The sequence below is a fragment of the Oncorhynchus keta genome, chromosome 2 (genome assembly GCF_023373465.1).
Source record: "Oncorhynchus keta strain PuntledgeMale-10-30-2019 chromosome 2, Oket_V2, whole genome shotgun sequence".
Lineage (NCBI taxonomy): Eukaryota > Metazoa > Chordata > Actinopteri > Salmoniformes > Salmonidae > Oncorhynchus > Oncorhynchus keta.
The window spans coordinates 39444790-39468400 of record NC_068422.1 but is presented as its reverse complement, the minus strand read 5'-3'; the positions used below and the strand labels follow the sequence as shown (position 1 = coordinate 39468400).

Here is a 23611-nt window from a genome sequence, read left to right as displayed (position 1 = left end):
TGTGTGTGTGTGTATTGTGTGTATACAGCATATACAGTAGTCTAGTGAGTGTGCGTTGGGTCAGTGCAGATAGTTTGGGTAACAATTATTTTACTATTTAGCAGTCTTATGGCTTGGGGGTCTGAGTGAGTTTATAAAAACTGTAATCTCCTAGCATTTTGATAGATTGGAGACTGTCAGAAAACGTGGTTGTAACATTAATAAATGAATATGCCACTTTTAAATGTTAGAGCAATCACAACTAAAACCTTTTCTTGTGAATGACCTCCATTACTGAGCAAAGTTTATTGCATGTGTCTCACTGAAACATGGCTGTCATCAGACTGTTGTGCTGCTCTTATTGAATCTTACCCCCCGGACTACAGCTTTTCATATTCTAACAGAAAAAGGTGTGGGGTCAGCCTCTATTTTTACTAATGCTCTCCGCTGTAAGGACATTTCGTTTGGCAACTTTGGGTGTTTTAAGCATCATGTTTTACTGTTTAAATGTCAGCCACCAGTACTGGCCATCACCCTGTATAGGCCGCCAAGGCACTAACCCACTTTCTTTACTGATGTATCTGAACTATTGTCTATTGTCCTTAAGAATTATGGCAAAGTCATTGTCTTGAGTAATTTGAATATTCATGTTGACAAAGAGACTGACTCCAAGGCCATTGAACGTATGAATCTTTTGAGCTCTATGGAATTTATCCAACATGTTACTGTGAAGTGAAGAAAGACAAAGTTGCAGGTCCGTTATGCTATTCTGAGAGAGCAAGTTGGCATGTACAGCACCAGTCAAACGTTCGGACACACCTACTCATTCAAGGGTTTTTCTTTATTTTTTACTATTTTCTGAATCTCATTCATGCCTTACTGCATTGCATGCCTGAAATGTGCTGCAAGAATAAATATAGATTTGATTTGATTAACCAGGAGAGCGGCCAAGTTAACATGCCTTGCTGGAAAATACACTACTGTTTTAAAATATGACCTTTCTCAGGAAATACATGTCACGTTTATGGCACAATGAGTAGTTCATTGTTAAACATTGACTGTAGTGATATTAAAATGTTCAATTATATCCAATGACAGGTACTGTATGAAAACAGGTCATAGGTACACCAAAATGTACATACATGTACAATTATATAGTAGGCTGTCAATTAAATGATGAAGTAAAAACATGACTTTGTTCGGGGAAGGTGTAAGAGCAGCTGCTATGGTTTATAAAACTACAGGCCTCCGTAACCATCCTCTTTCTTTTCTCTTACTCTCCCCTCCACAGGTGCAGTGTCTGCTACCTGAAGCCACAGCAGAGGCAGCAAAAACACTGTAATAAAGCAATCTCTCCTCTCTACTCCTCCTGTCTTTAGGAGCAGCGTCTGCGCTACATGAGGCAGCAGCAGCAAGCTTCCGAGCAGGAGAAGTTGCAGCGTCTCAAGGAGAATGTGGAGAACCAGGAGACCAGGCTGAAGAAGGTCCGGGCCCTCAAGGGCCAGGTGGAGCAAAAACGCCTCAGCAACGGCAAGCTAGGTGAGCACAATGCTGCTATGAATGGGCAAGGGATTGGTTGTTGTTTGGATTGATTGAGCGGTGAATTGATTGGTGGATTTGTGTAGGATGACTGACTGATCGATTGGTTCTAACCTCTCCTCTCTCGTCTTTAGTGGAGGAGATAGAGCAGATGAACAGTCTGTTCCAACAGAAGCAGAAGGAGCTGGTGGTGGCTGTGTCCAAGGTGGAGGAGCTCAGCAGACAGCTGGAGATGCTCAAGAACGGCAAGATGGACTCCTTCCACGACAACCAGAGCTCTGTGGCTGAACTGGACCTCCTCTACAAGGAGCTACAGGTGTGTATGATTGGAGTTTGCAGATGAGGGACAATTGAAAATTCAATTGTACTTGAACTAAATCCCAGGAGCTCAGTTGTTAGAAAGGGTTTTACATATGTGGGCTATTTAGCCCAGGTCTGATTTCAAATCACGTACATTTTGTATGTGGCTTGTGTGGGACTCAAACCCTGAACTACCATGCCCTAACTAATCAACTGAGCCATCAGAACCACTGGTTCATAGCCTCATACAGTGCCTTCAGAAAGTATTCACACCCCTTGACTTTTTTGACATTTTGCTATTTTACAGCCTGAATTTTAAATTAAATTGCGATTATTATTTTCTTTTTTGGTCACTGGCCTACACACAGTACCCCATGATGTCAAAGTGGAATAATGTTTTTCGAAATGTTTACAAATGAATTAAAAATTAGCTGAAATGTCTTGAGTTAATAAGTATTCAACCCCTTTGTTATGGCAAGCCTAAATAAGTTTAAGAGTAATAATTTGCTTAACAAATCACATAAGTTGCATGGACTCACTCTTTGTGCAATAAGAGTGTTTAACATGATATTTGAATGACTACCTCATCTCTATACTCCACACATACAATTATCTGTAAGGTCCCTCATTCAAGCAGTGCATTTCAAACACGGACCAGGGAGGTTTCCAATGCCTCGCAGAGAAGAGCACCTATTGGGAAATGGGTAAAACAAAACAAAAAAAAGCAGACATTGAATATCCATTTGAGCATGGTGACGTTATTAATTACACTTTGGATGCTGTATCAATACACTCAGTCACTACAAACATACAGGCGTCCTTCCTAAAAACCTAGCTCAGTCTACCTTCCAACAAACACTGGGAAACAAATTCACCTTTCAGAAGGAAAGCCTAAATCACAATCCCAAATATACACTGGAGTTGCTTACCAAGACGACATTGAATGTTCCTGAGTGGCCTAGTGACAAGTTTTGACCTAAAACGGCTTGAAAATCTATGGCTAGACTTGAAAATTGGTGTCTAGCAATGATCAGCAACCAACTAAATCATATATTTCTGTATTTATTTTTCAGTCAATTTGCTAACATTTCTAAAAACATGTTTCACTTTGTCATTATGTGGTATTGGGTGTAGATGGGTGAGAAACAAAATACATTTTAGCCATTTTTTAATTCAGACTGTAACACAACAAAATGTGGAATAAGTCAAGGTGTATGAATACTTCTGATGGCACACTGTATGTCCTCTACCCTGTCCTCCATCCTAGTTCAGCTCTCTGACATGTCATCTCTTGTCCCCTCTAGCTGCGTAACAAGCTGAACCAGGAGCAGAACTCAAAGCTGCAGCATCAGAGAGAGAGTCTGAACAAGCGCAACCTGGAGGTGGCCTCTATGGACAAAAGGGTCAGTGAGCTACGAGACCGCCTCTGGAAGAAGAAGGCCGCTCTGCAGCAGAAAGAGAACCTGCCTGTGAGTGTACACACACGCACATAGTGTACATGCACACATACTGTACACGCACAAACACATGTGCAGTCGCACACACACATGCGCACAGATGAGTGCAGAACTACTACTTTGACATCTCAAGACTTTGTGAAAGAAATGGAAATGTTTATCGTGAAGCACACCCTATCAAAATTGATAACCTGAGCGCCCCCTTGGGGCTGCAGAGTATAAACACAACTGTATTTTGTTTACCTCTGAAAGCCCCAGATGCCCTGGCCCTCAGAGCCGGCCTCTATCAAAAAAGTAAGACGCCTCAAACCTGTCTCTTGTTGCCTTTCTGCACTGACAAACAAATCACTGACCCACAGGACTGAAATACAATCAGATATCTCCTTCCACAGTTCACTTTTTCAATCTCTCTCTATTCAGCGTTCTTCAACCCTCGTCCCTGGGACCCACATTGTGGGGAGATGCTTTTCCCAGCCCAGTACTAACACCTGATTAAGATATTTTAGTGCTTGGCTGGAGCAAAAGCCTGCACCCCGGTGGCTCCCAAAGATCAGGATTGAAGGACATGAATGGCATGGAATGAATCATTGTTTTGATCCTTGTCACGGGTTTGATTGTTCTATCTCAGTTTACATTTAACATTCCATCTCTTCAGCCCAACTTGGCAAAAACAACTCCAGGAGAGGGGAGGAGACTAGAGCTTAGGCAGGCAGACAGACAGGAATGCCAGAGGAGATGGTATCACTGCCTGGTATCTCTCTGCCCCTCTTCCTCTGAATTGTTTTTGACTCCTGTGGTTTCCACTGCACCTTTTAATCTATGTAAACATGGAACTTTTTAATCTGTCTTTGAAAGATTTTGTGAGGAAATTGTCTGGACACAGGAGATTTGCTGTAGCTATTAGTGTACTAGAACACGTCAAATAGAAACTCAGAGTGGTTGTGGATGATTTGCTCAGGCACTCAAATTCTTAAATTGTGTTAGTAAATTCCAGGCATGATTTATTATGATTTTACATGTTTCATGTGGTGGGCAATTTACAAAATCTATCCTCGATCAATGATATTTTAATAGAGAAACAAAACCACTGTCAAATGAATAGCCAACACCCTTTACCTTCCTCCTTTAACTCTATCATGTTGTATCTCAATCAAACTAACTTAATGTGGGGAGTCTAGATGTACAGTGCCTTCAAAAAGTATTCATACCCCTTGACTTATTCCACATTTTGTTGTTAGAACCTGAATTCAAAATTAATTAAATATATATATTTTTTTTACCCATCTACGCACAATACTCCATAACTACAAACTGAACAAATGTTTTTAGAAATGTTGGCAAATGTATTGAAAATGAAATATAGAAATATCTACTTTACATAAGTATTCACACCCCTGAGTCAATACTTTGTTGAAGCACCCTTTGCAGCGATTACAGCTGTGAGTATTTCTGGGTAAGTCTTAAGGAGCTTTCCACACCTGGAAGGTGCAACATTTGCCCATTTATTCCTCTGAAAATTATTCAAGCTCTGCCATTGGTTTTTGATCATTGCTTGACCATCATTTTCAGGTCTTAGATTTTCTTGTAGATTTAAGTCTAAGTTAAGTTTTTGTAAACAACTCTATTGTAGATTTGATCTTTTGTTTTAGGTTATTGTCCTGCTGAAAGGTGAATTAATCTACTAGTGTCAGATGGTGAGCAGACTGAACCAGGTTTCCTCTAGGATTTTGCCTGTGCTTAACTTCCATTCTTTTTTTTTTTAATCCTGAAACATTCCCCAGTCCTTAACAATTACAAGCATACCCATAACATGATGCAGCCACCACCATACTTGAAAGTATGGAGAGTGTAACTCAGTAATGTGTTGTATTGGATTTGCCCCTAACATAACACTTTGTAACCACAATGTTGTTGATCCATCCTCAGTTTTCTCCAATCACAGCCTATAAACTGGTGAAATCCCTGAGCGGTTTCCTTCCTCTCCGGCAACTGAGTTAGGAAGTACACCTGTATCTTTTTAGTGACTGGGTGTATTGATACACCAACCCAAGTGTAATTAATAACTTCACTTTGCTCAAAGGGATATTCAATATCTGTTTGTTTTTTTATCCATCGACCAATACTGTAGGTACCCTCCCTGGTATTTTGTGGTTGAATTCATTGCATGACTGAGTGACCTTACAGATAATTGTATGTGTGGGGTACAGATAAGGTAGTCATTCAACATTTATGTTAAACACTATTATTGCACACACAACTTATTATGTGACTTGTTAAGCACATTTTTACCCCTGAACATATTTAGGCTTGCCTTAACAAAGGGTTGACATTTCAGCTTTTCATTTTTAATTTAGTTGTAAAAATGTCATAAAACACAATTCCACATTATTGAGTGTTGTGTGTGTGTAGGCCAGTGACAAAGAAATCTAAATTGAATCCATTTTCAATTCAGGTTGTAACACGACAAAATGTGGAAAAAGTAAATGGGTCTGAATACTTTCTGAAGGCACCTTATCTGTCCATTTGAGTAACTTTATGCCTACTAATCCAAGTTTTATAATTTAAAGGGACATTTCCCAAATGTTAATCTCCTGCACCACCCAAACAGCAACATCATATTATGTGAAAATGCCAGGATTCTATGTGTTGTAGTCATAAATATACACACAAAGTGTTTTTAGATAATGTCATCGGAAAACCATCTGGGGTGTATTATGTGATTTTAACCAACTACTGCTAACCTTTGCCTACTCATAGTTGGTTAAATCACAGGATGCAGTGACACACAGATGGTGTCACCAGAAACACTTAATTTTTTATTTATTTTTTACTTAACATAGAAACGCACCATTTTCACATTTTGGTATGGTGCTGGAGATGATGTAGTTGAAAATGTTTCCTTAAAAGTGTGCATGATACGGATCACAATATTCCCTGGTTCATATGATATTTGCATAGAGAATGTCATAAAGTATATATTAAGCTGTATATGTGCAACTGTGACCGACTGCCTTGATTCAGTTTTATGTAGCAACATTAGAAAGTGTGTGTTTTTTACATTAGATAAAATAAACTCAGAGCTAGAGCATGGTATATCGTACACTGCAGTTGAGGAACAATAGGAAAGTAATTCTGGTTTTAAAGTTGATAAACTTGTAACCCCACTTTTGAGAAAATGTCCCTTGAATGTTTTGGTACACCTACTGGAGATCTCTTTGTCTAAACCCATTCAGTATCGTTCACACCCTCTTAAGCCCCACCCAACTCTTTAAGGATTCACATGTGAGGCCATGTGGTAATCAAATACAATCTATGTTAATTTGTCACATGCACAGGATACATGTGTCAGCGTTTGAAGTGGAGACTTTTTGTTTAGACATGTAGCTAGCTAGCTAGGTAGCTAGCTAGCTAATCAACGAACCTGCATAATCCCAACTCATACTACTACCAATACAAACATTGTCATATATGTAGTATGAATTTGTAGGCAGCTAAAGCTAACAAAGTAGGTTCAATGTTAGCTAGCTAACATTAGGCTATTACTAGCAATGCAATTGGGTTTCTGATTTTAAAAATATCACTACACATATCATACAAGTAATGTTAGCTAGTGAGCCAGCAAGCTAACGTTTCCTCGCTAACTAACAGTATGCCTTAACTTGCAATTAAAAAAGACTTTCTGACAAAATTATAAACATATCTGAAAATATAGCTAGACTCTTACCTGTTTTCATGGATGAATGCTTCACGGCAGACTGGAACCATTTAACTCCATTTTAATTGTAGCTACATATTGTTTGACCAGCGTTGTGTCAAGTCACTCCGGTTCACATTGACCGTGGTGTGTGCAGAAAGTAGCCCATCACTTTTTCCAACTGATCTGTTGGAAATTCAGAGCATCAATGTTGTTGAGGAAAGTAGAAAACTTTTGTTCTCAAGGGCTAACTTTATTTATTTCAAAAACAGTGAGGTAGAAAAGACTGTCAACACTCATGTTATAGACAGAAGCATGCTACATGGCAGACCAATCCAAACTCATCTCTCAACATGTCCAGCCCATTCATTATCTCAGCCAATCATGGCTAGCAGGAAGGTTACTGTATGTATCCGTGGCTAAACCAACTAGGCTCGTAATTTAATAATTGTTTTCATATTTATTGATGGAATACAAGTTTGTTATCAAGGCATTTCTGACAAAAAAAACGCATTCTGATCAAAAATAAATGTTTACGTTCAAATGCTGTGAAGTAGTGACGTACGACATACGCCTAGTTTCCTGAAACAAGTCACAAATAGTCTGCTTTATAAACTGCTTTGAATGAAAGTGTATACTAAGCAAAACACATTCTATGCCATTAGACCTCCCTCCAATCTGCAGTGCTAAAACTCACAAAATTAATAATTCAACCACATACCGTAGTGGAATTAATCCTCGCCTTCCGTGAGAACTATAAAATAAATGAAAATACAGTTAAGCACACTCTTACAACTGTGTTGTCTTATGAGTCACTTATTAGCTTGATATAACACTGAAGTGCTTACATACATCAAAAACGTTTAGCTGGAGATAACAGTATCAGATTAAACACATGAATAAAAGAAAAATACTTCATTGGATGCTTATTACGTAAGGGAGGAAATCAAACTTCACACCTCTTATTCCTGGCATGAATTCACACTTTATCCTTAATTATTATAACGTTACCATCCTAACATACACGCTTCAACCTTTACGAACTACACCCGAAGACATGAAAAACCTAGCTAACCCAGCGTGAGATTGCCTTCACTCAACAAGTGTGTGGCTACCATAATAATCTCTGTTACAACAGTTCTTGGCCACATAGTTCTGCTTGTCTTACCATTTCCCTCGCATATCGAACACGTAAACAATTCAAACAAAAAACAACGACATAGACTGACAGGTTAATTGTCAGTTACACTCACACCAATCACCTGTGATTTCTGTGAAGGGGTTCTGGGTCATTGTCAGATCTCTCCCACCTTAATTTGTCCTTTGGGATGTTTCTCCTGCCAAAGAAAATCTGTACCTGTGAACCAGTTGGAAGCCATGAGCTGCTCTGATGTGAAACCTCTGGAAGCGTGATCCGCAGGATTCTCTTGAGAGGTCACATATCTCCATTCTTCGGGATCTGTTCTTTGCTTAATGCGTTGAATACGGTTAGCTACAAAGACGTGGAATCTTCTGGCTTCATTGTTGATGTAGCAAAGAACTACCTTCGAGTCTGTCCAGAAGTATTCCTGTAGACCTTGTTTTTCTAGCTCCTTTTTGAGCATGACACGTGTTCGAACAGCTACCACCGCTGCTGAAAGTTCCAGTCGTGGTATGGTCATAACCTTGGAAGGGGCGACTCTCCACTTCCACATAACTAGAGAGCAATGAACTTATCCTGCTGTGCTGATTGTTCTGAGGTATGAGCACTCTGGAACTTGTCTGATGCGACACACCAGAGTTCACCAAGTGCTCTCTCCGTGTGTGGTTCACCCAGAGCCATATCCAGGTCTTTGATACCCTCTGCACGTTCTTCTTTGGGAATTGTAGCTATACATTCATTGCTGTTGGAGATAAACTTGTGCAACCGAAGTTTGCCGATGCTGCAAAGCTCCCTTGCTTCTTTCACCAGCTGGGCCACTTTAGCTACAGACGATACGCTCATCAACCCATCATCAACATAAAAGTTCCTTTCTATAAACTGGATAGACTCCTCGCTGAAGCTTCCTCGTCCTTTGGCAGCAATATGTTTGAGATCATAGTTGGCGCAACCAGGAGATGAAGCTGTGCCGAACAAGTGGACCTTCATACGATACACTGAGGTTTGAGACTCTAGATCTCTGTTCTCCCACCAAAGGGAATGCAGATAATCTTGGTCTTCTGCTTTCACATGAAACTGGTGGAACATGCGCTCCATGTCACACATGATTGTGACTGGACCCTTACGGAAAAGGCAAAGGACACCCAGCAATGTGTTTGTCAACTCTGGACCAGTAAGGAGATGGTTATTCAAGGACGTCTCTCTAAACTTCTCTGAGCAGTCAAAGATGACTCGTATCTTCCCAGGCTTTTGTGGGTGATAAACCCCATGGTGCGGGATGTACCATGCTGGATGCTTGTTAATTTCATCATCGGAGACCTTCTCAGCATCTCCACAAGCTATGGTCTCTTCCATGAAGGTTGTGTAGTCCTTGTAGTACTGCTTGTCTCTCCTTATCCTCCTTTCAAGGCACTTGAGACAGTGAACTGCACATGTCTTATTGTTCGGCAGGTTGGGTCTTTCTTCCTTAAACGGCAGAGGCATCTCGTAATGTCCATTGTCCTTGCATCTGATGACTGCTTTCATTTTTGTCAGGAACCAGATATCCTCTTGAGATATGAGGTCCTCTTCTGCGGCTCTCATGTTGAAGTCAGATTCAAGCGTCTTGATAATGTCCAGTGCTGTCATTACCTCTCTTACGTGTGTTCTACAAAAATAGTTTACTTGATTTGTGAGGTTGGAAGAAGATCGAAGTCTTGGCATCACCTGTCTAACGATAACCCGATGACTCACTCCAATAGCATCGCCATAGTCGATGCATGGCTTTCCACGGCCGACTATGCTCCAGCCAAGGTCTGTTCTCTGAGCAAGAGGCTGATTTCCCTTACAGACACAAGTTCTCTTATAAGGAAAGCCTGGGAGCAGTTGTAGCCAATTAAGAGGCCGACATCATAGTTCTGTTGAGGAGCAATCTCCTCTGCAATGTGTTCAAGATGAGACTGTGTTCTTGCAGTCTCTGGAGTGGGAATATGATCTCTGTTTGCGGTAATAAACTCTCTCGAGTAGGTCGTTGGCAGAGGGATTTTCTTCTCCAAGAAAAACCCTCTAACCTGCAAACCAGACAGCTTCTGGCAGGGCACAATGGTATTCCCTGAAGCCATTGTAGAGAGTTTCAGTTGTACTGGCTCCTTCCTTGTATTGAGAGCTTTTGTGTCAAGAAGTGCGTACATGAGAACTTCACAATCTGGCTCGCTTGTGGTTGACACCCTTACTGGAATGATTGTGGACGTTTGAGTGGTGTTAATGTCCCTGTTAGATATGGCCTCACTTGACGCTCTTGTCCCCTTATCTTGTGGGGGCTCTTTCTTATCCCTTGACTTTTCTTTACTACGATCTTTGTTCATGCAGGATGGATGCCTCCTCTGACACATGTCACAGGTGTTCCTGTTATCACAATCTTTCAAACGATGCCCAGGCCTTAAACAGCCGAAGCACAATTTATTTCCTTGAACAAACTTCTGTCGCTCTGTGGTGGGCTTATCCAAGAACTTCCAACATTTGTGGAGACTGTGACCTGACTTCTCACAGAAGACACAACTAGTAACAGTACCTTTTTCATCAGAATTAGTTGCTAATACCCTTGCTCCAGGGCTTTGAATCCTTGGCGCCTTAGGTTTCCCATCTTCACTTGGTTTCAAAGCGTATAGGGATGTTACAGGATTGCAAGCGATCTTGGCTTCTCTCGTGAGAAACTTCACAAACTGGCTGAAGCTAGGAAAGGTCTCAGTTTCTTCTAAGATGTCTATGACCTTTGTATTCCATCTTGAAGTTAGGCCATCTGGATGTTTAGCGAGGATCTTTTGGTTTTCATTACAGTCATTAAGCACCTCAAGGCCCTTATTCTGAGACATAGCAGCCTCACAGCTGCGAAGAAAGTCTACAAGTTTTCTAAGTTCAATACTATCCTTGGATCCTATCTTAGGCCATGCTTTGAGCTAATCTCTGAAGGACTTGTCGATAAGGAATTTGTTTACGTACCTTTCTTCAAGAATAGTCCACACAGCATGGTAGGCTGACTCTGTTCCTAACCGAAAGTAACTACGGTGGTCTTCTTGGCAGGCCCACCAACATATTTTCTTAAGTAGTATATTTTCTCAGTTGCTGGTATGTTCTTCCTGTCTATCAGAGTCTAAAAAGAGACCTTCCAGTCTGTGAAAGAGAGTGGTTCTCTGTTGGTCTTGGTGCCATTTTCTTGTTGTCTGCTTGTCACAACATGTTGTGGTGAGAGACTCTGAAATGAACAACTTCTGTGCATGACTTCTTTCTCTTTCACAGATTTGAAGTTAGAGTAGTTCTCTCTTCTCGTCCTCTGAGTATTCATCTTGCTCGTACACTCCGCTGTCCTCTTCTTATCTTCCTTCATCTTCAAGTCTCTGAAGCTCTACTAGTTGGCATTCTTGCTTAACCATTACTTCTAAAGCTGCTTGGTTAGCAGCAACTTCTGCCGCAGCCTCTTGTCTCTTGACAGATGACACACTTGAGCATCCGGAGGTGACCTTTTGAGTTGCTTTGAGACTGGGAGAAAGCAATTGAGTGCTGATAGTTGAGACTTGACTTATGTGAGAGTTCGGACATTCACAAGGAATTGCTCTCATTCCAGTGCAGCTCTTCTATTTGGTTACTTTGACCTTCTTCCCTGCTTTCTAACTGACACCTTACATTCTTGATAATAGACCTTGTAATAGCTTCGCAAGTATCAACTCTGCGGCGTATATCATTGTCGGAAATGTCGATTTGACGCAAATTTACATAGGCAAGGTTTAGCTCTGTAGAGGTATGGCTAAAATTTCTTAGGAGATCTTGTAGTAGGTCTTCAGAGCAACAGCCTGTCAGTGACCGTTTTGCCTCCTTTTACCAGAGCCTTCCATTTCTCATAGCTGACCCTGAAACGATGTCAAAGCTGTCTCCACCTTTCGTCACTCAGTTCTCTGCCTGTTTCAGTTAATCTGCGGACCCTCTCACCTCTTAGTGGCTCTTGTTGTGATGTCTCATTAGCAGCCTCTGTATCATCATTCGCTGGCAGCCATGACTCCACACTGGTCTGGGTCTCTTCCTGCTGCTCTGTTTGTTGTGATGAAGGTTTGATGTTCCCGAGGTGTTGCTGCGGCTGCTCAACTTGACCCATCTCATCCCCTGTCACCTTTAGTGAAACTACCTCTTACTGACATTCTAGGTTAAGGTTTGGATAAGTATGCCGGTGCGGCAGGGTAGCCGAGTGTTGGACTAGTAACCGGAAGGTTGCGAGTTCAAACCCCCGAGCTGTCGTTCTGCCCCTGAACAGGCAGTTAGCCCTCTGTTCTCAGGCCGTCATTGAAAATAAGAATGTGTTCTTAACTGACTTGCCTGGTTAAATAAAGGTCAAATTAAAAAAATACTTGAATTCACTGTCATTTAAACCTCGTTATGTGATATAAACACTTATAACGCTTGTAACAAAAGCTTGAACAAACACTTTACCAAACAATTACACTTAACTTACAGGTGAAAATATAATTAATAGGTGTACGCTAACTCTTAATGTATTGTAGCTACAGTGCCTTGCGAAAGTATTCGGCCCCCTTGAACTTTGCGACCTTTTGCCACATTTCAGGCTTCAAACATAAAGATATAAAACTGTATTTTTTGTGAAGAATCAACAACAAGTGGGACACAATCATGAAGTGGAACGACATTTATTGGATATTTCAAACTTTTTTAACAAATCAAAAACTGAAAAATTGGGCGTGCAAAATTATACTTTAATACTTTGTAGCACCACCTTTTGCTGCGATTACAGCTGTAAGTCGCTTGGGGTATGTCTCTATCAGTTTTGCACATCGAGAGACTGAAATTATTTTTTTCATGATTGTGTCCCACTTGTTGTTGATTCTTCACAAAAAAATACAGTTTTATATCTTTATGTTTGAAGCCTGAAATGTGGCAAAAGGTCGCAAAGTTCAAGGGGGCCGAATACTTTCGCAAGACACTGTAGCTACAATACATTAAGAGTTTCTCACCCGAAGACATGAGAAACCTAGCTAACCCAGCGTGGGATTGCATTCACTCGACAAGTGTGTTGCTACGATAATAATCCCCGTTACACGTAGTTCTGCTTGTTTTACCATTTCCCCCACATAGCGAACACGTAAGCAATTCAAGCAAAAAACAACAACATAGACTGGCAGGTTAATTGTCAGTTACAACCAGTAGAAAATAATGTAATACATTATTAAAGAAGTCCACCATCTTTTGAAGTCCTCTTATGTTGAAGGGAAGAGCTGAGGTAAAGAAAGGGAGAGAGCTGAAGAGGTAAAAGTGTAATATGTATGTACTGTAGTTATTACAGATTAAAGCAAAGAAGTTGAAGGCTGAATAGAGCAGGACTCTTTGAGGAGGGGATTTAGTGACAGTCTGCCCCGAATTATAATGAGCAGGGCTTTTTCAGGCGGCCACAAAGAGCTGTTACATTTACCCTTCTCTCTGGCCAACGACACAGCAAGGGTCTGTCTGACATCACCTGGAAGGCATGTTTCAAACACATTGGTTGCGAAACGCCAGCCTAGAATCACCTCACCTCGCTCTGTCTGAACATATGGGAGGAACTGATCAATAGCGACTTATGTTCTTGTATGGGGTTTGACTACTAGTGTGTTCAACTGCTGTTGCATTTTGTGTTTTTGTTTTCTCAAGAATGGCTACCCTGGTAAGGAGAGGGCTTCAAAAGACGCTCATCCCCAGGTACAGTAACTAATGGCAGAGCTGGACCTGACATAGACACACACTGATCTCTTCAGCATGACTTGGTAGAGCAGCAGCAGCCGTAGGATTATCTGCATTTCTGTTTCCAGTAGCGGAGTGCAGTTGATTTGATCTTGTTTTAAAGGGCACAGGCTTGACTTATTTAATCTGCTCTGTTGCGTAAGACCTCATTTTACACAACTGCTAAAGTTTGTTTTCTGAACCAAAAACTTTCAGAGAAAGACTTTGGTTATATTGGAACGTAAAAGAGAGCTGATAGTTTGGTCTGTGTTTTTTTTTCTAAATGTTTCAGAGTTCAACTTGATCAGGCTTTATGTGGGGTAGTTGGAGTATTTTACAACACTGTTTAGCTCCCTTAAATGAGCTTTTATCATATTTTCATCCATAACTTGTGTATTTAGGATAGTGGAAAATAGACTAACAGCTTAATCTACTACTAAGCTGAGGGAGATGCTTAAAAAATTTATTATTTCTGTTTTTGTGCTGTACTTTTCACTCTTTTACATACGGTGTCAGTGAGTGACCCTGTTGTTCCTCCACACTGATGACAAGCTGGATCTGTCTGTTTGGCTTGCTCTGAACTGTCTGTCTAACTCTCTCTCCCTCCCTCCATCTCTCTTTCTCCCTCTAGCTGCCCTCTGATTGTCCGGGGAGTCAGCAGCAGCATCAGGGTCCTTCTCGTGTGGCGGCTGTCGGCCCGTACATCCAGTCGTCCACCTTGCCTCGCGGCCCAGTGAGACACGAGCTGCTGGTCAAACCTGCTGTCTACCCCGACGCCACCGCTAACATGCCTGCACAACCAGATCCCCAGGGCAAGGCCAACACAGGTGCGACAGTGACCTTAACCTTACACATGTTCATTTCACCTTTCCCCTCTCACTTCCTACCTCTTGGCCCTGGTAAACGTCTGCCTGACAATTCTTCTTCTGAAGTCTCCACTCCACCTCTTACGCTCACAGTCTCCTTTTAATGAAGGTACTCTATCTCCACCTCAGCTGAGTGATGCATAAAATCCAGATGACGAGCTTGTAAGAGGTTTGACATGTGACTGAGTTCCCCACCCTGAACAGGAGCTGAGGATTCTGAGATACCCCGGTTGGTAGATGGGCTCCGGTTGTAAAGTGACTCTGAGCTTTTACAACCGAAGGTAACCTATGGACTTGGTGCTCTGGTGTGGCTACTTCCTCTACCAATGCCCCTAACCATAGCTCTAGGATCCCATTACCCTGCTAATTTGAACCTGAACCATTCAGGGGATTGAAAAGATACCAGACCTTGAATCAGTGGTTAAGTTGCTGTGTTTATGGTGCCCGTCTGAGATGATAGCCTACCTTCTCCTTATCTATAATTCTTCCGCCACTAAATGGTGACTTATGTCTGCCAGGGTGGAATACCAGCCCTCATGTTGCTGTGTGATTGTGCATTCAGAGGTTGAACCAGGGAAACCTCAGTAGTATCCTCTTCAGATTGGTCAAATAGCTACTATGAATTTACCTAATCTACAGGTAAAATAAAGGAAACACCAACATAGACTTAATAGGATGGGCCAAAACAGCTTCAATGCCCAGATTCTACAAGTGTCTGGGACACTGTTGGATGTGACACCATTCTTCCCTGAGAAATTCCATAATTTGGTGTTTTGTTGATGGTGGTGGAATATTCTGTCTCAGGCCCAGCTCCAGAATCTCCCATAAGTGTTCAATTGTGTTGAAATCTGGTGACTGAGACGGCCATGGCATATGGTTTACATCGTTGACATGCTCATCAAACCATTCAGTGACCACTCGTGCTCTGTGGATGGGGGCATTGTCATCCTATGGGGGCATAGCCAAAATAATGGCCTTCCCAACATTTTATGCATGATAGGATGATAATTGCTTAATTAACTCAGGAACCACACCTGTATCAAAATACTAAAATACTACACAGGACTGTTAAAGAATTTCATTTAAATGTTAATTGTATTTTATGATCACAGAAACAATGAGGAAAATATGGCAAAATAAATAATTAATTAAATGCTAATTAATTATATAAAGCAGCCTGTGTAATCATCTGCCAGAGAGTAGCCCCAATCGGAATCGGCCTGAGCTGAATCCCTACATCTTAGCCATAAGTAATACTGCCAAAGGCGGCTCAGACTCAGGCCACATAACGTCAGCCGAGTGCTCCGACTTTCAGCCAGAATCGGCCCAGATCCACTGTGCTAGCTGGGTTTTGGTCTTCAGCAAGGTTTTTTATTCGGCTGTTCATGCAAACAAATTTTGGTAGCCGAAGTCTACACCCATTCGTCAGTCATTGGTCAACAGTAGGGTTTCTTCAATTACATTTTTCTTGGCATGCGAAAGGAAGCCTTTAGTAGAGTAGTCATTCTTTCCTGTAATGACATACTTATTCCACCAGAGGGGAGAGTAGTGCAAATTGATACGATGGTCAGATTACCCTATCCAAATTCTACAGTGCTTCTGAGTAGGAATGACAAATCTGGTACTATTTTACTCACAAGTGAGTAATGGATTTGACTCAATTGTTGGGCTGAATAGAATACCGGTGGAGATATTGTCCTCAATTTCCATTTCATATTCAGTCAACCGATTATTTCCCATGAGGTCTTTTTAACTCATGAATTGAATTTTCATTCACTTTTTGAATTTACTTAAATGTAAGGAAATTGACCCAAAGGGGAGAGGGAGAGGGAGAGGGAGAAAATGTTTGTTAGTTATGGAAGAAACATTTTTCTTTAGTATTGTCATCTCTCTTTCTGCCAGATCTCTGTTGTTGTTTGTGTTGCTGTGAGGCAATACTGTCTGTTGGTTGAATTAAACTGTGCCTGTTGCTATTCTCCTTCCACTCTGCATTCTAAATGGGTCCGTTGGAACGAACACATTATCTCCAGAAGAACTGACAGTCTGACAACCATGTGGTTTCGGCTGGCCCGATCAGGTCTAAATCAGTTACTGAGGAAATTAGAAAGATGGAAAGAACTAGCTAGTTCTACCACATTATGCGCTCCTGTACTGTCCTAATTCTGCTGAGAAAAGAGAAGATCCTGCCACATGGTATTCCTATATAGCCACAGGGTATTCCTATATAGCCACAGGGTATTCCTATATAGCCACAGGGTATTCCTATATAGCCACATGGTATTCCTATATAGCCACATGGTATTCCTATATAGCCACAGGGTATTCCCAAATAGCCACAGGGTATTCCTATATAGCCACAGGGTATTCCTATATAGCCACAGGGTATTCCTATATAGCCACAGGGTATTCCTATATAGCCACAGGGTATTCCTATATAGCCACAGGGTATTCCTATATAGCCACAGGGTATTCCTATATAGCCACAGGGTATTCCTATATAGCCACAGGGTATTCCTATATAGCCACGTGGTATTCCTATATAGCCACAGGGTATTCCTATATAGCCACAGGGTATTCCTATATAGCCACAGGGTATTCCTATATAGCCACAGGGTATTCCTATATAGCCACAGGGTATTCCTATATAGCCACGTGGTATTCCTATATAGCCACAGGGCATTCCTATATAGCCACAGGGTATTCCTATATAGCCCACTTTGGCCAGACCCTTTCTAAATATATTTTGCCTTCCATTGGTTTCAATTGAAAGTATTTTTAGAAAACACCCCTTCAACCACAACTTCCTAACCACCACCCTCACCCCCCTCTCTCAGCTAAATTGTCAGAGTGGGGCCCTTCTGGACCAGAGCCCAACAGCAGTATTCATGGGTCATCCTCCACACTGCCCAGAATGACCTCTCACCCCAACCCCAACACAGAGCAAGGTAACCACCCCCACAGCACAACAACCACACATAAGTATGACTGTAGACTCAACAACACGATGACCAGATATGTAGTGGCCAAATCATATCCGCGAACCCAAACATGAAGACTCAAATTGCCATTTCCCTTGAATATGCACTTAATTACTTACACAGTCCAGATGGGGTTTTGCTATTGTTTTCCCTGTATGTTTGCATAGTTATGTTTTACACCTGTGTTGTTGTGTAGATGAGACTGAGGAGATGAAGAAGGACAGGAGGGTGCGTCCCTTTTCCATGTTTGAGCCCACTGAGGTGCCCACCGCCTCCCTCCGCAAGAACCAGAGCAGTGACGACCTGGTCAGAGACTCCCAGGTAAGAACTGTTAATCTCAACAAAAATGCCCCTTAGCTATTTTTACTGCAGACCCAATGGATGGTGCCCAGAATGTCAGAAAACTGAACATGTATTAAACATGAACACTTAACATCAGGAGTTGTCCTTGATCAGTTGTGTGTGTGTGTGTGCATGCCATTCCTCTGTGGTCTAACCAGCTTCTCTCTATCCTCCTTTCCCCAGTCTGCTGCTAAACCCCCAGTTAAGGTTCCCCCACCCGTTGCCAGTAAACCCAAAGCCCACAGTGGTGCCCCCTATGGCAAGCCAGGCTTCAACACAGGCACCTTCCCCAAGGCCAAGCCTCCCAGCCAGCACCAGCAATCCCAGGGGGGCCCACAGGCCCATGTCTCTCTGCCCCCCTCCCAGAGCCAGACCCTGCCCCTGCCCTCAAAGCAGGACCCCCCTCCGGCCGCCACCGTCAGACCCTTCACCCCAGAGCTGCCTAAAGACCTGATCAAGCCCCAGACCCTGACAGCCAGCTCCATCTACTCCATGTACACCCAGCAGCCCACCCCAGGCAAGCCCTTCCCACCGGCCTTGCAGGGGGCTCTCAACAGGAGCCAGAGCCGTGGCAACGGATTTGTCAGTGGTAAGACTACCTTCTGTTTCCTCTTCTGTTCCTGACTTCATCAGGGCTACTGTCTGTCTGGAGTTTGTCTTAAGACTTTGTCAATCAAGAAAGATGTGTGAACCATGGCTCCAAAGCATTTCACTGAACACCAGAGTACTAGAACCAGTCTTGCTTCTGTTCTTTTCTCTTTTACACTTACTGCAAGAGTAACTGCTAATAGAGAGGTTAAAGCAGGCTGCCGTCAGTCTTATGTTAAGTACCTAGAAGAGTACAGTCATTGAATTTAGCCAGTGGAGAAGAGAGGGTCCTGACTCAGAACAAGCTGCAGTTAGTGAATCTAATTAAATGTAATAATCCCCGAGGCATGGCAATCGTTAAGTAAAACATCAAAGTAATCCTCATCATCACCCTGTTACTATTACTGGTTTGCATATGCAGATATGTCTGACTAGGTTTGTAATGAGTTAGTATCACCTGTGGGATTTCTCCTCTTGAGTGAAACAGAGGACATGAACTCTCCGGGATCTGCTCTGCTATGGCCAGGAAAAACTTGATGCCCTGGTTAGGATAAGACAAACTACTTTTAGGATCTGACGAGCACCTAGAGTTTTTACTGGTCAGGTCACATGATCAGAATAAACCCATGGTCCTATCTGAGACTGGCTTTGTCTCAATCTTCAGAAGTGAGGTCTTTAGTGTGCTTGCACAATTTATTAAGAGTCCATAAGCCTGTCATCCCTGTGGAACTCCTTCAGGGCAAAGCCACCAACCTGACATGTTGACACACCACATCATCTCCATCTCCATCGAGTATGATTGTCCTCCATGGGGTCTTCCATGTGTTGAGTCTCTCCTTAGATAGCTGCCGCTTGTCCTCTGCGACACGTTGGAGATCTTTTTAGTGTAGTGCAGCTCCCTCAATAATTGCTTTTTCTTCAGTTGTCTGTTTTAATGCAGCGTGCTCCCAGTTTTTTATTTTTTATATATATATATATATATATATATATATATATATATATATATATATATATATATACACTCAATTACATTGATTTAAGCCACAATCTATCTGCAATATTAAAGCTGATCTATTCCCTAAAAAATCAAATAAAAAAATATTTTTTGGGTGGGAGATGGATCAGCTTGGAGATTGATTGTGGCTTCCATCAATGTAATTGTCTGCATTATTTGCAATCCCCCCTATTTCTTTTGTAAATATATAAATCCTATATTAAAAAAATATATATATTTAAAAAATATATATATTTTTTAAGAATCCCTAACCCTACCATCCCTCCCCTAATTGGAGTAAACTAATGGACAAGAACACTTAGGCTTCTTCTTCCAGCTTCTACGAAATATAGACATTTTACAGACACAGTATATTTTAAAATAGGTAACTTTTGTTTGTTTTTAGTCCTATCCTTCAGCACCAATCAACACCTCCCATCTGTCTCTGAAGACCATCCAGTTTGGATTTCTACTTGCAATATATTTTTCAACTGTTCTGAACCTTTCTATTCTCATAGATTCTACATATTGATAAATTAAAGATACTTTTTTTTTGCTAAGAGTATTATTATATCATTGATCGATTGACTATGACTTTTTAAATCACCCAGCAGTGAATATTTGCAGCGTTAGTTCCAGGTAAATGTTGGAATTCCTTAGCCATTTCTGAAGCTGAGACCAATAACAAGCTACATATGGACAGTACCAAAACAAAAGATCTAATGATTCTGTCTCTTAGCAGCAAAATCTGCAGAGCTGGGATGGTTTTATCCCCCATATATATATACAGTGGGGAGAACAGGTATTTGATACACTGACGATTTTGCAGGTTTTCCTACTTACAAAGCATTTATAGGTCTCTAATTTTTATCATAGATACACTTCAACTGTGAGAGACGGAATCTAAAACAAAAATCCAGAAATTCATATTGTATGATTTTTAAGTAATTAATTTGCATTTTATTGCATGACATAAGTATTTGATCACCTACCAACCAGTAAGAATTCCGGCTCTCACAGACCTGTTGGTTTTCCTTTAAGGATCCCTCCAGTTCTCCACTCATTACCTGTATTAACTGCACCTGTTTGAACTCGTTATCTGTATAAAAGACACCTGTCCACACACTCAATCAAACAGACTCCAACCTCTCCACAATGGCCAAGACCAGAGAGCTGTGTAAGGACATCAGGGATAAAATTGTAGACCTGCACATGGCTGGGATGGGCTACAGGACAATAGGCAAACAGCTTGGTGAGAAGTCAACAACTGTTGGCGCAATTATTAGAAAATGGAAGAAGTTCAAGATGACAGTCAATCACCCTCGGTCTGGGGCTCCATGCAAGATCTCACCTCGTGGAGCATCAATGATCATGAGGAAGGTGAGGGCTCTGCCCAGAACTGAAGAGAGCTGGGACCACAGTCTCAAAGAAAACCTTTAGAAACACACTATGCCGTCATGGATTAAAATCCTGCAGCGCACGCAAGGTCCCCCTGCTCAAGCCAGCGCATGTCCAGGCCCATCTGAACGTAGCCAATGACCATCTGGATGATCCAGAGGAGGAATGGGAGAAGGTCATGTGGTCTGATGAGACAAAAATAGAGCTTTTTGGTCTAAACTCCACTCGCTGTGTTTGGAGGAAGAAGAAGGATGAGTACAACCCCAAGAACACCATCCCAACCGAGAAGCATGGTTGTGGAAACATCATTCTTTGGGGATGCTTTTCTGCAAAGGTGACAGGACGACTGCACCATATTGAGGGGAGGATGGATGGGGCTATGTGTCGCAAAATCTTGGCCAACAACCTTCCCTCAGTAAGAGCATTGAAGATGGGTCATGGCTGGGTCTTCCAGCATGACAACGACCCAAAACACACAGCCAGGGCAACTAAGAAGTGGCTCCGTAAGAAGCATCTCAAGGTCCTGGAGTGGCCTAGCCAGTCTCCAGACCTGAACCCAATAGAAAATCTTTGGAGGGAGCTGAAAGTCCGTATTGCCCAGTGACAGCCCCGAAACCTGAAGGATCTGGAGAAGGTCTGTATGGAGGAGTAGGCCAAAATCTCTGCTGCAGTGTGTGCAAACCTGGTCAAGAACTTCAGGAAATGTATGATCTCTGTAAATGCAAACAAAGGTTTCTGTACCAAATATTAAGTTCTGCTTTTCTGATGTATCTAATACTTATGTCGTGCAATAAAATGCAAATTAATTATTTAAAAATCATACAATGTGATTTTCTGGATTTTTGTTTTAGATTCCGTCTCTCAGGGTTGAAGTGTAACTATGATAACAATTACAGACCTCTACGTGCTTAGTAAGTAAGAAACACTGCCGATTTTGCAGGTTATCAAATACTTGTTCTCCCCGCTGTATAACATTCTATTGGTTGCAAGAATTTTGTATAATCATTTCAATTGAAAAAACTCTACGTTTTTAATACAGCGTTGTTTTGTGTATCAGTTCATAAACCATGGAATCGGTACATCCAACATCTCTTCCCACTATTTTGCAATCTATATGGCACGGCTGTACATTTGTTTGTCCTTAAATAAAAAAATATACCAGTTTCATTTATCACAATTTTCTTTAGCCAATTTGGTCTTTAAAACTTCTCGACAACATTCCGCTGAAATGGCAGCGCGCAAAATTCAAAAATATTTGTTAGAAATATTTAACTTTCACACATTAACAAGTGCAATACACCAAATGAAAGATAAACCTCTTGTTAATCTACCCATCGTGTCCAAATTTCAAAAAGGCTTTACAGCGAAAGCACAACATATGATTATGTTAGGTCAGAGCCAAGTCACAAAAACACACAGCCATTTTTCCAGCCAAAGAGAGGAGTCACAAAAAGCAGAAATATAGATAAAATGAATCACTAACCTTTGATGATCTTCATCAGATGACACTCATAGGACATCATGTTACACAATACATGTATGTTTTGTTCAATAAAGTGCATATTTATATCCAAAAATCTCAGTTTACATTGGCGCATTACATTCAGTAATGTTTTGCTTCCAAAACATCTGGTGATTTTGCAGACAGCCACATCAATTTACAGAAATAGTCATCATACACTTTAATATAAGATACAAGTGTTATTCACAGAATTAAAGATATACTTCTCCTTAATGCAACCGCTGTGTCTGATTTCAAAAAAACTTTCCGGAAAAAGCAAACCATGCAATAATCTGAGTACGGCGCTCAGACGACAAAACAAGCCAAAGAGATATCCACCATGTTTGAGTCAACAGAAGTCAGAAATACCATTATAAATATTCACTTACCTTTGATGATCTTCATCAGAATGCACTCTCAGGAATCCCAGTTCCACAATAAATGTTTGATTTGTTCGATAAAGTTAATAATTTATGTCCAAATAGCTCCTTGTTGTCAGCGCGTTCAGCCCAGTAATCCAACTTCATGACGCACGAGCAGACGAAAAGTCAAAAAGTTCCGTTACAGTCCGTAGAAACATGTCAAACGATGTATAGAATCAATCTTTAGGATGTTTTTAACATAACTCTTCAAAAACTACAAACCTCAGATTTCCCACTTCCCGATTGGATATTTCTCAGGTTATCACCTGCCATATGAGTTCTGTTATACTCACAGACATCATTCAACCAGTTTTAGAAACTTCAGAGTGTATTATATCCAAATATTCTAATAATATACATATATTAGCAACTGGGACTGAGTAGCAGGCAGTTTACTCTGGGCACACTTTTCATCCAAACGTGAAAATGCTGCCCCCTATCCCAAACATGTTAATGCAGGGCCGACAGACAGGTCTATGAAGGCCATTTACAATGGCAGCTTTTGTTCCCACCATTTCTGTTGTTAGCGTGCTGTGATGATCATATCTGCAGTTCCACTGGATGGGCGGAAGCCACACTGCGATTCTGGGAGTACTTCCTCAGACTGGCCTAGCAGTCGGTTGGCAAGGACATGTGCAACTACTTTGCATGTGGTTGACAGGAGGGAGATGCCTCT

General features: G+C 41.5%; 1 protein-coding gene across 2 annotated transcripts in view; it reads left to right on the top strand.

The window, feature by feature from the left end:
• Positions 1-23611, top strand: part of LOC118400256 (apoptosis-stimulating of p53 protein 2-like) — a 58662-nt gene that overhangs the window by 27978 nt on the left and 7073 nt on the right. The window contains exons 6-14 of one of the 2 annotated variants that reach the window (XM_035796931.2): positions 1359-1518; positions 1653-1834; positions 3123-3287; positions 3528-3569; positions 13778-13825; positions 14478-14673; positions 17547-17657; positions 17887-18011; positions 18216-18621. In XM_035796931.2, coding sequence (XP_035652824.1) covers positions 1359-1518; positions 1653-1834; positions 3123-3287; positions 3528-3569; positions 13778-13825; positions 14478-14673; positions 17547-17657; positions 17887-18011; positions 18216-18621 — 1435 coding nt within the window. The remainder of the gene's footprint in view (positions 1-1358; positions 1519-1652; positions 1835-3122; positions 3288-3527; positions 3570-13777; positions 13826-14477; positions 14674-17546; positions 17658-17886; positions 18012-18215; positions 18622-23611) is intronic. The other variant, XM_035796940.2, reaches the window with a different exon arrangement.